Here is a 16,058-nt window from a genome sequence, read left to right as displayed (position 1 = left end):
AACTTAAGCCACGTGTTTCTGTGAATTTATTCTAAAGATAAATGGTTTCATAACATATGATGTCCACTACCCATAGTTCTAGTGCACTTATGAAGCAGTGACTTCTGAGAAGTCTGATTGACAAAAGAGTTGGAAGGAGAAGCCCACGACTTTATGTTATCCTGAACATTAATTAGGAATGGATACAACTAAAGTGTCATACAAGGCACTAAATCGCTCACCGGAGTATCATATAATTAGAAGTGACCTCCAACGTAATTAAAATGATGCGAATAGGAGTCTTTGCTCCACCTGGTCACGTCCAAAACTGAAAAGACCCATGTCTGTAGGTCAAAAGTCGAGGTAAAACCTAAGGTCATTGTTCCTTGTTGTTTGGCTTGTCCTGGTAGTAACCTGGCCATGCATAGGGTGATTTTAAAACAACTTGGAATAAATGTTCACCATGACAAGAAGGTGTGTCGCGTGCAAGAAGGTGCTCTGTATGTCAAAGGTAAAGGCCACACTTATAGATCATTGGTCAAAACTGCTTTGAATTTGTCTTGTTCAGTTTGTTTTCATGCGTTTGTGAATTTGTAGATAACTTGTTTCATAGTGTTCACCATAAGAATCCGGCATGTCCGTTACAAGATCTATATCAGATGGTTTAAGTTTAAGGTCACACTTAAGGGTAATTTATCAAAATGCTGTAAGATTTACTTGTACAGTTCTTACATAGCTATACGTTGGGGGATATTCAGATAGCATGGCAAAATGTGCAACATTTGTATGCCTATCCATCAATTGTTCAATTTCTGCAAACAAAAGTTTGACCGATTGTGAAGACACCACTTCAATATACAAAGGGTAAAAGTTCACGGATAAATATACATTTATATGACGAGGAGTAGGCTGTGATATTGCATGTTTAGTCAGACAATACACATTAAACCATCAAACGTCCGAGGAGTAGAATCATACTACTGCGGGACATCTCTTCTAGGTACGAATCGCTCTTAGGATTCTTGATAAAACGGCTCTCTGTACTAATGCTGGATATATCTCCTAGGTGTGAACCGCTCTTAGGAATCTTAATTAAACGGCTCCCTGTTCTACTGCTGGACATCTCTTCTAGATACGAACCGCTCCTAGGAATCTTGATGAAACGAAGCCTGTACTACTGCTGGACATCTCTCGTAGGTACGAACCGCTCCTAGGAATCTTGATGAAACGAAGCCTGTACTACTGCTGGACATCTCTCGTAGGTACGAACCGCTCCTAGGAATCTTGATGAAACGAAGCCTGTACTACTGCTGGACATCTCTCGTAGGTACGAACCGCTCCTAGGAATCTTGATGAAACGAAGCCTGTACTACTGCTGGACATCTCTCGTAGGTACGAACCGCTCCTAGGAATCTTGATGAAACGAAGCCTGTACTACTGCTGGACATCTCTCGTAGGTACGAACCGCTCCTAGGAATCTTGATGAAACGAAGCCTGTACTACTGCTGGTCATCTCTCGTAAGTACGAACCGCTACGATTCCTGATAAAACAGCTCCCTGAACTACAGCGAAATATATCTGCTAAGTACGAACCGCTCCTAGGATTCCTGATGAAACAGCTCCCTGAAATACAGCTGAATATATCTGCTAAGTACGAACCGCTCCTAGGATTCCTGATGAAACAGCTCCCTGAAATACAGCTGAATATATCTGCTAAGTACGAACCGCTCCTAGGATTCCTGATGAAACACCTCCCTGAACTACAGCTGGGCATCTCTCCTAGGTACGAACCGCTCCTAGGATTCCTGATAAAACAGCTCCCCTGAACTACTGCTGGATATCTCTCATAAGAACGAACAGCTCTTAAGGTTTCTTATAAAACGGCTCTCTATACTACTGCTGGACATTTCTCCTAGATACGAACCTCTCCTAGGATTCCCGATGAAACACCTCCCTGTTCTACTGCTGTACATCTCTACTTGGTACGAACCGCTCCTAGGATGCCTGATAAAACAGCTCCTTGCACTACCGCTGGACATCTCTACTTGGTACGAACCGCTCCTAGGATACCTGATAAAACAGTTCCCTGTACTACTGCTGGACATCTCTACTTGGTACGAACCGCTCCTAGGATACCTGATAAAACAGCTCCCTGTTCTACTGCTGGACATCTCTACTTGGTACGAACCGCTCCTAGGATACCTGATAAAACACCTCCCTGTTCTACTGCTGGACATCTCTACTTGGTACGAACCGCTCCTAGGATACCTGATAAAACAGCTCCCTGTTCTACTGCTGGACATCTCTACTTGGTACGGACCGCTCCTAGGATACCTGATAAAACAGCTCCCTGTTCTACTGCTGGACATCTCTACTTGGTACGGACCGCTCCTAGGATACCTGATAAAACAGTTCCCTGTACTACTGCTGGACATCTCTACTTGGTACGAACCGCTCCTAGGATACCTGATAAAACACCTCCCTGTTCTACTGCTGGACATCTCTACTTGGTACGGACCGCTCCTAGGATACCTGATAAAACAGCTCCCTGTTCTACTGCTGGACATCTCTACTTGGTACGAACCGCTCCTAGGATACCTGATAAAACAGCTCCCTGTTCAACTGCTGGACATCTCTACTTGGTACGAACCGCTCCTAGGATACCTGATAAAACAGCTCCCTGTTCTACTGCTGGACATCTCTACTTGGTACGGACCGCTCCTAGGATACCTGATAAAACAGTTCCCTGTTCTACTGCTGGACATCTCTACTTGGTACGAACCGCTCCTAGGATACCTGATAAAACAGCTCCCTGTTCTACTGCTGGACATCTCTACTTGGTACGGACCGCTCCTAGGATACCTGATAAAACAGTTCCCTGTTCTACTGCTGGACATCTCTACTTGGTACGAACCGCTCCTAGGATACCTGATAAAACACCTCCTTGTTCTACTGCTGGACATCTCTACTTGGTACGAACCGCTCCTAGGATACCTGATAAAACACCTCCCTGTTCTACTGCTGGACATCTCTACTTGGTACGAACCGCTCCTAGGATACCTGATAAAACAGTTCCCTGTTCTACTGCTGGACATCTCTACTTGGTACGAACCGCTCCTAGGATACCTGATAAAACACCTCCCTGTTCTACTGCTGGACATCTCTACTTGGTACGAACCGCTCCTAGGATACCTGATAAAACAGCTCCCTGTTCAACTGCTGGACATCTCTACTTGGTACGAACCGCTCCTAGGATACCTGATAAAACAGCTCCCTGTTCTACTGCTGGACATCTCTACTTGGTACGAACCGCTTCTAGGATACCTGATAAAACAGCTCCCTGTTCTACTGCTGGACATCTCTACTTGGTACGAACCGCTCCTAGGATACCTGATAAAACAGCTTCCTGTACTACTGCTGGACATCTCTACTTGGTACGAACCGCTCCTAGGATACCTGATAAAACAGCTCCCTGTTCTACTGCTGGACATCTCTACTTGGTACGAACCGCTCCTAGGATTCCTGATAAAACAGCTTCCTGTTCTACTGCTGGACATCTCTACTTGGTACGAACCGCTCCTAGGATACCTGATAAAACAGCTCCATGTTCTACTGCTGGACATCTCTACTTGGTACGAACCGCTCCTAGGATACCTGATAAAACAGCTCCCTGTACTACTGCTGGACATCTCTACTTGGTACGGACCGCTCCTAGGATACCTGATAAAACAGCTCCCTGTTCTACTGCTGGACATCTCTACTTGGTACGGACCGCTCCTAGGATACCTGATAAAACAACTCCCTGTACTACTGCTGGACATCTCTACTTGGTACGAACCGCTCCTAGGATACCTGATAAAACAGCTCCCTGTTCTACTGCTGGACATCTCTACTTGGTACGAACCGCTCCTAGGATACCTGATAAAACAGCTTCCTGTACTACTGCTGGACATCTCTACTTGGTACGAACCGCTCCTAGGATACCTGATAAAACAGTTCCCTGTACTACTGCTGGACATCTCTCGTAGGTACGAACCGCTCCTAGGAATCTTGATGAAACGAAGCCTGTACTACTGCTGGACATCTCTCGTAGGTACGAACCGCTCCTAGGAATCTTGATGAAACGAAGCCTGTACTACTGCTGGTCATCTCTCGTAAGTACGAACCGCTACGATTCCTGATAAAACAGCTCCCTGAACTACAGCGAAATATATCTGCTAAGTACGAACCGCTCCTAGGATTCCTGATGAAACAGCTCCCTGAAATACAGCTGAATATATCTGCTAAGTACGAACCGCTCCTAGGATTCCTGATGTAACAGCTCCCTGAAATACAGCTGAATATATCTGCTAAGTACGAACCGCTCCTAGGATTCCTGATGAAACACCTCCCTGAACTACAGCTGGGCATCTCTCCTAGGTACGAACCGCTCCTAGGATTCCTGATAAAACAGCTCCCCTGAACTACTGCTGGATATCTCTCCTAGGTACGAACCGCTCCTAGGATTCCTGATAAAACAGCTCCCCTGAACTACTGCTGGATATCTCTCATAAGAACGAACAGCTCTTAAGGTTTCTTATAAAACGGCTCTCTATACTACTGCTGGACATTTCTCCTAGATACGAACCTCTCCTAGGATTCCCGATGAAACACCTCCCTGTTCTACTGCTGTACATCTCTACTTGGTACGAACCGCTCCTAGGATGCCTGATAAAACAGCTCCTTGCACTACCGCTGGACATCTCTACTTGGTACGAACCGCTCCTAGGATACCTGATAAAACAGTTCCCTGTACTACTGCTGGACATCTCTACTTGGTACGAACCGCTCCTAGGATACCTGATAAAACAGTTCCCTGTTCTACTGCTGGACATCTCTACTTGGTACGAACCGCTCCTAGGATACCTGATAAAACACCTCCCTGTTCTACTGCTGGACATCTCTACTTGGTACGAACCGCTCCTAGGATACCTGATAAAACAGCTCCCTGTTCTACTGCTGGACATCTCTACTTGGTACGGACCGCTCCTAGGATACCTGATAAAACAGCTCCCTGTTCTACTGCTGGACATCTCTACTTGGTACGGACCGCTCCTAGGATACCTGATAAAACAGTTCCCTGTACTACTGCTGGACATCTCTACTTGGTACGAACCGCTCCTAGGATACCTGATAAAACACCTCCCTGTTCTACTGCTGGACATCTCTACTTGGTACGGACCGCTCCTAGGATACCTGATAAAACAGCTCCCTGTTCTACTGCTGGACATCTCTACTTGGTACGAACCGCTCCTAGGATACCTGATAAAACAGCTCCCTGTTCAACTGCTGGACATCTCTACTTGGTACGAACCGCTCCTAGGATACCTGATAAAACAGCTCCCTGTTCTACTGCTGGACATCTCTACTTGGTACGGACCGCTCCTAGGATACCTGATAAAACAGTTCCCTGTACTACTGCTGGACATCTCTACTTGGTACGAACCGCTCCTAGGATACCTGATAAAACAGCGCCCTGTTCTACTGCTGGACATCTCTACTTGGTACGGACCGCTCCTAGGATACCTGATAAAACAGTTCCCTGTTCTACTGCTGGACATCTCTACTTGGTACGAACCGCTCCTAGGATACCTGATAAAACACCTCCTTGTTCTACTGCTGGACATCTCTACTTGGTACGAACCGCTCCTAGGATACCTGATAAAACACCTCCCTGTTCTACTGCTGGACATCTCTACTTGGTACGAACCGCTCCTAGGATACCTGATAAAACAGTTCCCTGTTCTACTGCTGGACATCTCTACTTGGTACGAACCGCTCCTAGGATACCTGATAAAACACCTCCCTGTTCTACTGCTGGACATCTCTACTTGGTACGAACCGCTCCTAGGATACCTGATAAAACAGCTCCCTGTTCAACTGCTGGACATCTCTACTTGGTACGAACCGCTCCTAGGATACCTGATAAAACAGCTCCCTGTTCTACTGCTGGACATCTCTACTTGGTACGAACCGCTTCTAGGATACCTGATAAAACAGCTCCCTGTTCTACTGCTGGACATCTCTACTTGGTACGAACCGCTCCTAGGATACCTGATAAAACAGCTTCCTGTACTACTGCTGGACATCTCTACTTGGTACGAACCGCTCCTAGGATACCTGATAAAACAGCTCCCTGTTCTACTGCTGGACATCTCTACTTGGTACGAACCGCTCCTAGGATTCCTGATAAAACAGCTTCCTGTTCTACTGCTGGACATCTCTACTTGGTACGAACCGCTCCTAGGATACCTGATAAAACAGCTCCATGTTCTACTGCTGGACATCTCTACTTGGTACGAACCGCTCCTAGGATACCTGATAAAACAGCTCCCTGTACTACTGCTGGACATCTCTACTTGGTACGGACCGCTCCTAGGATACCTGATAAAACAGCTCCCTGTTCTACTGCTGGACATCTCTACTTGGTACGGACCGCTCCTAGGATACCTGATAAAACAACTCCCTGTACTACTGCTGGACATCTCTACTTGGTACGAACCGCTCCTAGGATACCTGATAAAACAGCTCCCTGTTCTACTGCTGGACATCTCTACTTGGTACGAACCGCTCCTAGGATACCTGATAAAACAGCTTCCTGTACTACTGCTGGACATCTCTACTTGGTACGAACCGCTCCTAGGATACCTGATAAAACAGTTCCCTGTACTACTGCTGGACATCTCTACTTGGTACGAACCGCTCCTAGGATACCTGATAAAACACCTCCTTGTTCTACTGCTGGACATCTCTACTTGGTACGAACCGCTCCTAGGATACCTGATAAAACAGCTCCCTGTTCTACTGCTGGACATCTCTACTTGGTACGAACCGCTCCTAGGATACCTGATAAAACAGCTCCCTGTTCTACTGCTGGACATCTCTACTTGGTACGGACCGCTCCTAGGATACCTGATAAAACAGCTCCCTGTTCTACTGCTGGACATCTCTACTTGGTACGGACCGCTCCTAGGATACCTGATAAAACAGCTCCCTGTACTACTGCTGGACATCTCTACTTGGTACGAACCGCTCCTAGGATACCTGATAAAACACCTCCCTGTTCTACTGCTGGACATCTCTACTTGGTACGGACCGCTCCTAGGATACCTGATAAAACAGCTCCCTGTTCTACTGCTGGACATCTCTACTTGGTACGAACCGCTCCTAGGATACCTGATAAAACACCTCCCTGTACTACTGCTGGACATCTCTACTTGGTACGAACCGCTCCTAGGATACCTGATAAAACACCTCCCTGTTCTACTGCTGGACATCTCTACTTGGTACGAACCGCTCCTAGGATACCTGATAAAACAGCTCCCTGTTCTACTGCTGGACATCTCTACTTGGTACGAACCGCTCCTAGGATACCTGATAAAACAGCTCCCTGTTCTACTGCTGGACATCTCTACTTGGTACGGACCGCTCCTAGGATACCTGATAAAACAGCTCCCTGTTCTACTGCTGGACATCTCTACTTGGTACGAACCGCTCCTAGGATACCTGATAAAACAGCTTCCTGTTCTACTGCTGGACGTCTCTACTTGGTACGGACCGCTCCTAGGATACCTGATAAAACAGCTCCCTGTTCTACTGCTGGACATCTCTACTTGGTACGGACCGCTCCTAGGATACCTGATAAAACAGTTCCCTGTACTACTGCTGGACATCTCTACTTGGTACGAACCGCTCCTAGGATACCTGATAAAACAGCTCCCTGTACTACTGCTACGAACCGCTCCTAGCATTCTTGCTGAAATCCTTTACCATCCTTGCTGTAGGCTATTACCGGCACTTTAATAGCCAACGGGAGCTTCGCAAATACGTTTTTGTAATGCATGCGATTTCTTTTTGAAAAATCTTTAAACATCATTGAACGAGGATCACTTCACTAGTAAATAAGATATGGTGTGTTTTTTCGGTTCACGGTCAAATGTCAATATAAGGACTGGAAGAATATGTATTTGAAGCATTTCCTGTACTCACAACATATCTTTATACATGGTTTTATTTCAAATGACACATCAACATGTATTCACAAATATTATATTACGTGGTTTTGTCATTTTGTTTAAGTTTTCCACATTAAATTTTACTCCACTACATGAGACCCGATACCCACGAGGTTGTCCGGTTAGCGCAGTGGTTAGCGCACTCGCTTCTCACCTAGGCGACCCGGGTTCGATTCCCGGCTTGGGCGCATGTGAGTTTGGTTAGTGGTCACCAAGCCGGACAAGTGGGTTTTCTCCGGGTTCTCCGGTTTCCCCCACAACACAAGACCACACTCTCGCGTAAAATCGTGCCAACGAGAGTGATTAATATAATGTTGTAATAACTTGTTTCACAATCGTTGTAAAATAAATATGTTTAAACTGATACCCACGACAACGAGGCCCTAAAAACCATGAAAAGGTTCTAACATTTAATTGCATGTTAATTTTTAAAAACAGACATACTGATTTCACAAATAGTTTATATGGTACAATGTTAATACACTTGTATGCGTTCAAGGCATAAAGTTACTGTAAATATTTGTCAAAGGGGTGATAAAACTGTAAAACGACTGATCAGTTGTTCTCATACCAAAAAACAAAACTGGAATATTTGGTGACTAAGTATTTAAGTGAAAAAAACGCATATATGCACCCCCGCCTCTACCACCACATCTCACCCGTCCCGGGCATTACTCATACCCATGCGGTAACTCATGCCGCTCCACCCCCCCATTCGGCTTCACTCATACCCATGCTGCAACTCATGCCGCCCCCCATTCGGCCTCCACTCATACCCATGCGGCAACTTATGCCGCCCCCACCCCCCATTCGGCCGCCACTCATACCCATGCGGTAACTCATGCCGCTCCCACCCCACACCCATTCGGCCGCCACTCATACCCATGCGGCAACTTATGCCCCCCCCCCATTCGGCCACCACTCATACCCATGCGGCAACTTATGCCGCCCCTCCCATTCGGCCACCACTAATACCCATGCGGTAACTCATGCCGCCCCCCATTCGGCCACCACTCATACTCATGCGGAAAACTCATGCCGCCCCCCATTCGGCCACCACTCATACCAATGCGGCAACCCATGCCGCCCCCCCCCCCCCCCTCATTCGTGCACCACTCATACCCATGCGGCAACTCATGCCCCCCATTCGGCAACCACTCATACTCATGCGGCATCTTATGCCGCCCCCTTCGGCCACCACTCATACCAACAAGGCAACTCATGCCGCTCCCACCCATTCGGTCACCAATCATACCCATGCGGCAACTCATACCGCCCCATCCCGGCCGTCACTCATACCCATGCAGCAACTTATGACCCCCATCCTGGTCACAACCAATACCAATGCGGCAACTCATGCCGCCCAATCCCGGCCATTACTCATTCCCATACAGTAACTCATGCCGACCCCATCCCGGCCATTACTCATTCCCATACGGTATCTCATGAAGACCCCATCCCGACCATTACTCTTTCCTATACGGTAACTCATGCCGCCCCCATCCCGGCCATTACTCATTCCCATACGGTAACTCATGCCGACCCCATCCCGGCCATTACTCATTCCCATACGGTATCTCATGAAGACCCCATCCCGACCATTACTCTTTCCTATACGGTAACTCATGCCGCCCCCATCCCGGCCATTACTCATTCCCATACGGTAACTCATGCCGCCCCCATCCCGGCCATTACTCATTCCCATACGGTATCTCATGCCGACCCCATCCCAACTATTACTCATTCCTATACGGCAACTCATGCCACCCCAGCCCGGCCATTACTCATTCCGATACGGTAACTCATGCCGACCCCATTTAGCCACCACTCATACCCATGCGGCAACACATGCCGCCCCCCCCCCCCCCCACTCCAGCAAAACCAATACACATGCGGCCACTCATGCCGCGCCCATCCCGGCCATTATGCATACCCTTGCGGCAACGCCATGCCCCCATTCCGGTCGCTACACATAGCCATGCGGTTTCTTATTGCGATCCGCTCCGGCAGCCACATTTACCCATGCAGCAACTCATGCCTCTCCCATCCTGGCCACCACTCATACGCATGCGGTTACTCATGGCGCCCCAATCCCGGCCACCACTCATACCCATGCGGCTACTCAGGGTGCCCCATTCCAGCCACCACTCATACCCATGCGGTTACTCATGCCGCCCCGCTCCTGCAGCCACCTATACCCTTGCGGCAACTCATGACGCTCCCCATTCCGGCCGCCACTAATACCCATGCGGTTACTCATAGCGACCTGCTCCGGCAACCATCTTAACTCATATGGCAACTCATGCCGCCGCCCCCCATTCCGGCCGCTAATCATACCCATGCGGTTGCTTATGTCGCCACGCTTCGGCCGCCATTTATAAACATTGCTATAAAGAATACCTCTTCAATTTTTTATATTTATATAAAGATTTCAAACTGATCACTTACATGATTTGCCAAAAATAACTCAGCTAAGAATTAAAACAAACAAAATTGTATGAAGTAGTTTCATTTTTGAGTGCATGTAACTATATAACCATTGAACACAACAACATAACACAGCCTTATCCCTCAAGCCCTAAACCGCCGGTATTGGACCCGTCTCCACGTAACATTTCCAACCCCTCGGGCTTGCCCTAGTCCAGAATTACTAGTGTCAAAGATATTTTAACCTTTTTGCAATACAGGAGCGGTCGGTAATATCACTTGCTTTTTTCGTTTAGAGTAAGAAAAAGCGGATTTTTCGTAAAAATTGGCAAATGCACTTATTCTTTTATATAATACATTGTTTTAATACTAATGTAGTTAAAGCGTAAACGAAAATAGGTCAACAATGTTGCGAACAACAATGCATAGTCAGTGTTTTAAATTAAAGTAACAATACTGTGGTTGGTGAACTTGGTGTTGCTCTTATTTTTGACAGTTGTTGCTTCCGTGGTTGTTGTTGTCCTTGTTACTGGTATGAGCGCGATTTCTAGAAAGCAAAAAAAATAATTGGCGAAACGATTGAATTATACGAACAATACTGACTCAGTAATTTTATATAATTTTTCGTATTTTTTAAATAAAAAAAAATCGTTATCTTATGTATTTATTTTATGAAACATCAATGTCAAGAATGTTATCCAATACATAAATGGCTTTAATTAAGGCAATAAACCATTACGTGTGAACCTAAGCCGTGCATACGCCTCTCCCAAATCACGTTCCCGCGCGTAAACTTTAGCATCCATGCGACCGCGCTCTTCTGGTTTAGGCGTCGTCCTTGTATACTTAAGCCACGAGTTTAGACTGGTGGTTCTATAAGTGTATGTTTTTATTTCATATACACAGCACAGCGTTAAGGTTACTTAGCAAATATTTCATATAAACATTAAAACGAATTATCTATTTTGTTCTTAAGTTCGGAAGAGCTGTGGTAAAGGAGCAAGCCAAGCAGCCGTCTGGTCCATTAATCGCAAACGGTACCACACCCTATACGACTACATGCACAGCTTAGTGGCCAGATTTTCCGATTTCCGGTGAACCTCCGAACAACCACTTTCACTACATCGTGTGCATCGTCTGTAGGATGTAGGGTGCGCATGGGCAGTTGTTGCAGCCCCATTAGTCTGCCGACTTCCACCTTAGGGAAGCTCCAAATCCGGCAACCCATGCAGTATATCGGAAGTGCTGGGACAGCAAAGGGACGTGGATAACGGCGCTATGAATTGCACTCGCTTCGAGAATCTCGTTTCTCCCGAGCCCTACCGACAATTGCAAAGGATGTCCACAGGGACTGACAGACATTGGTGCTGGGGAGTGCGGAAATGTATTCGGTAGCACAGAACAAACCTAGTCCGTTCAACAACCCAAACTAATCCATTTAGGGTCGTGACAATCCGCGCATAGGGGCGGGATCTGGGGAACATTCCAGGCGGCCGTTCTGGTCATAGTGACTTCCGGCGAGGGCTCCATTGCGCGTTTCATCGGAAACAGCAGATTCTTCCAGGACTGCGTCGTCATGGCAGTAATCACGCTAATAGACCCCGAGTCCTTACAAAGTATAAATGTGGAGATCTATAAGTTTGGTTTGATTTTCGGTTGTTCGCTGTGCTTTGAAGAAAAGAGCGCCGAAGAACCCAGAATTTGTTCAGACAAACACTAGGCACAACTGGATAGTAATAAAGCCAGAGTGAAGGACATCTTGCACATGAGTATTCTTTTGCAACGTGTGTACCAAGATTTATTTGAATTTCTAGCACACCGGATAGGCATTCCGGTGACGTCAGCCGTGCTGGAAAATCCCATCTGGCATCCCGCCATGCCAGATGAGTCACGCGCTGTGACGTTATACTTTTCATTTCTTTTATTATATACTTTAAGTAACCATAATTATGAGATTTCAATAGATGAGTTTCATAAACATTAACTTTGCAAAAATATATCTTCACAACAAAACGAAATAACCCTTCAAAGACTTGATATCGAAGGAACTTATTGACGTTGACAGTGAATAAAAATTACTGCGCGTCATGACGTCAGTAAACATTATCGCACGCGCTTTTTGGTGAAATGTACAAAAATGAGCTTTTTTTATGCAGTTTCTTCGCCTAAAACAATAATTAAGGTATGCTAGAAAAAATATCTATCGTGTATCCGTTACCAGGCAACGCAGGTGCCCTCGGGTCTGATTTTTCTATCCGGAACGGGAACACATGACAGATATTATTAATCTTGAACGGTTTTGAATTGTGGCCAAGGCTCAAGCTTTTGCAAAGCCGATTGTACGACAATTCCTCGGCATTTTTTTTCTTCTAAAACACAGACGAGCTTATACTTGTTTACTCAAATGTGTTCACGTAATCTTCCCTCTAGTAGAGGCTCTAGTTCTGAATTTCGAAACTCTCAAGTCAAGGCCAAGGTAACGGTAACTTGAAAATCTCATTGTTGTCAATCAATTCTCAAGACACTTGGCGAGTAGATAGCTTATGTTGAGACTGCCTAAAATAGGTTGTGATTTCATGAGTCAACGACACTATTACTGCACGTATAATGCCTACAGCAGTTCCCATCCACATTTGATTCAACTTGTGGGGTAGGCATATGTATATGTAGCTTACGTTGAGGGAATTGCATGAGAGGTAGTAGGAGCAGTCGATGCATAACTAAAAATGTTCTAGTATAATCGTCATGAAACATGATTGATAATATATAAAAAATATATATATATGTAGCTCTGTGATTGTGACAGGATTTGAACCCCAGGCTCACTTGAATTGTCTGCAATTGCAAATACATCTTTGGTCGTGTCAAACATATAACAAAATGCAACAAAACATATGCGTATACTTTATTAGGGTAAGATAGTTGAAAAAAAACAACAATTTCTACAAATAAACGGATTGTTAGAAGAAAAAAGAAAAATGTATTTATATAGCTCTGTTCTATTCAAGTTTATACTGTCTGATGTGTATTGTGACAGCATGCTTGTACTACAATGTTTCTAATCTTCTGAGCAATCGGACCAATTAAAGGGTCAAGAAGCAACTCATGCATACAGCTTACCTTGACAAAGATATATATAGAGATAGAATTTCTGTTAAAAATATTAACTTCATTGTATTTAAAATATATAAAATGTTATATATATGTAAAACATAAAATATCACTAAAAATGGATCAATATATATGAAATTTTCAACGAATACTTCCCATCAGATAAAAGTTAAACTATGATATTTAAATCACGAAAAATCCATGATTCCCCAATACAAAGGATGTAAAGATTTAACGGACTTCATATGGACTTCATAAAAATGACAAAATACATGTATAAAGAAATACGATATTTACTTCTTAATTGTATAGATGAACAAAATACATTCGATTATAAAAAAATCTGATTAAACACTTGTTTAGAACAAGGGATATCTTAAGAGTTTGTTAGTTCCAAAAAAGTTCGTTTCGAATTGTTAATTTGTAGAAAACGTAGAATACAAGTTACACATGTAATGGATTGTTATAGTATTAACTTCAATGTGAACACGATAGACAACGAAAGTTAAAATCTTTACAATAGACATTACAAAAAGAAAACATTAAAAGTACACAATGTATATGTATATACTCCAATGTAAACAAAACTATTTGTGTAAACATTGATATGTAATTCTAACACAACCTTAATTAAATTTAATACGAACTCACAAACTTAATTAACCAATAATAAATCACAATTTTGATGAAAACTATTGTATTAACTTGTCTTTTCACAAACAATTTTATTTGTATAGCGATTATCTGGAGCAATGTATTGGTCACGTTATTGACAGTCACGAATATTACAGTCACAAATATTACAGTCACGGAAACTACATTCACTGTTTGTTCACATTTTAATGTCCGCCTCGAGATATTTCTGCGATTGTGCAAAATGCTGTCCATCAGGCGACATCTGAAATGATAAAAAACAGAAAATGCTTTTAAAAAAAGTGGCATTTATATCTGAAATTAAAAGAAAGCAACAATCTGACTACTTTTGCAAAATGTCTTACGTGTAATCTGATTAAATATCACACCATGCTTTATGAAAGTCTTAAGTTTATGTAAGAAAAGAAATGGCAAGCTAGAAAAAAGAGAGCATAGTGTATTGGCAAATACATTTTATGTTCAAAAAAGCACAATGGACACTTTTTTAATAGCCCAACACCCTCTTAAAAGTTTCTTTACTCATCCAATACAAGCACATGCACCATAGACTATTCTAGATCAAAATGTAATATAATGACCAGATAATAATAAAATATAATGACCAGTATGGGCTATATAACTATTTTATAATAATGATTACTATTTTATACAATCTCAATCTAGAGGGTGGTGTAAAAGGAGAACAAAGTTGTAACTATGATGCAAGCTTTCTACGTGGAATGTACTGGTTAAGCAATCAAAGGGGAATGCACACACTTTTGGACAAAACTGAAGTAGAATTGATTTCAAGCCGTTCACAAGATTGGTGTTTTCAAATTGACCAATCCTTTTATAAACATTAACCCTCTGTCCTGGTTGCCTGGCTGCATTTCAGTAACCCAGTGCGCTTTTTTAGCCACTCCTTATACAATAAGTTTTGTTTGAAAATCTAGTTATCTCATTGTTGAAATAATACAAGCCGACAACAAAAATAGTATAATTGGAGTCAGTGATTGTTTTGGAATTAGTTTTTGGAACAAAATGACTTTGGGAAAAGTACAAAATCAGGCCAAAATAGCTAATATAATGGTAAATATAGATGTTCTAACTTTTTTATGCATACATTATGCTGTGAAAGAGTAAGTTTTGTCAAGATTTTGTTTATATTTAAAGAAATTCATTGCTTTTTTCATTCATTAACGTAATCTACATAAATCAAATTGGGAAATATTCTTGGGGGAAAATGGACATTTTTTCACAAGGGGAAACAGCCTTTAGAAGGCAATAAATTGCACCAAAAATCATTGGGAGTATATGCAACTAATTACATACAAAAAATATTTATCAAACATTTTCTGATATTTACGCGAAAATTCCCAGTTTCAAGGGTTTGCTATTTCGCCCAAAATAACTGAAAAATTCCCTATAACTATTCATTCAAATTGTCGATTGAAATGTTTGTTTTTTAACCAAATCCTTAAGTCATTAGAATAAAGCACGCAAATCATCAACAAACGTTCCCCATTCCACATTGAACACAAAAATAGTTTCTGAAGTAATATGCACCATGACATAACAAATATCGGGCGTTATTTGAGTACGTACAAACAGACCACCTAACATTCAATCGTAAACAAACATTGAAGGAAGTTAACCGGTACATTTATATACATTTTTGTAAGGGAATACGTATAATAATTTATCCACATCAGTTTTGTTAAAGGCTGTGTCCACGATCCTCGGATAATAATAGGAAGAATGATTGTCATTTACAATTAAATATGACAAATATATATTGAGGGTGACATTACCATACACGTATAACAAAATGGCAACTATAATCAGGATTAGCTT

The 16,058-nt window shown here is 43.3% G+C and overlaps 2 protein-coding genes across 8 annotated transcripts in view; both read right to left on the bottom strand.

The window, feature by feature from the left end:
* Positions 1-9,387: 9,387 nt before the first annotated feature.
* LOC128225745 (ctenidin-3-like) lies at positions 9,388-9,777 on the bottom strand. Its single transcript, XM_052935650.1, has one exon. The coding sequence runs from the start codon at positions 9,775-9,777 to the stop codon at positions 9,388-9,390; it is 390 nt and encodes a 129-aa protein (XP_052791610.1).
* Positions 9,778-13,348: 3,571 nt separating this feature from the next.
* Positions 13,349-16,058, bottom strand: part of LOC128227645 (sodium-dependent proline transporter-like) — a 34,211-nt gene continuing 31,501 nt past the window's right edge. For all 7 annotated transcript variants that reach the window (XM_052938373.1, XM_052938378.1, XM_052938374.1 and 4 more), the window contains one exon: positions 13,349-14,469. Coding sequence is in view for 2 of the 7 variants with exons in the window: in XM_052938376.1 (XP_052794336.1) it covers positions 14,404-14,469 (66 nt within the window). In the remaining 5 variants the exon portion in view is untranslated. The remainder of the gene's footprint in view (positions 14,470-16,058) is intronic.

Source organism: Mya arenaria, chromosome 3, assembly GCF_026914265.1.
Source record: "Mya arenaria isolate MELC-2E11 chromosome 3, ASM2691426v1".
Classification (NCBI taxonomy): domain Eukaryota; kingdom Metazoa; phylum Mollusca; class Bivalvia; order Myida; family Myidae; genus Mya; species Mya arenaria.
This window is presented reverse-complemented; position numbering and strand designations above follow the sequence as displayed.

What these genes read in the sequence shown, in the direction of transcription:
- LOC128225745 (XM_052935650.1), bottom strand. Translation starts at nt 9,777, where the DNA reads ATGAGTAATAGTTGGGATGGGGTCGGCATGAGATACCGTATGGGAATG.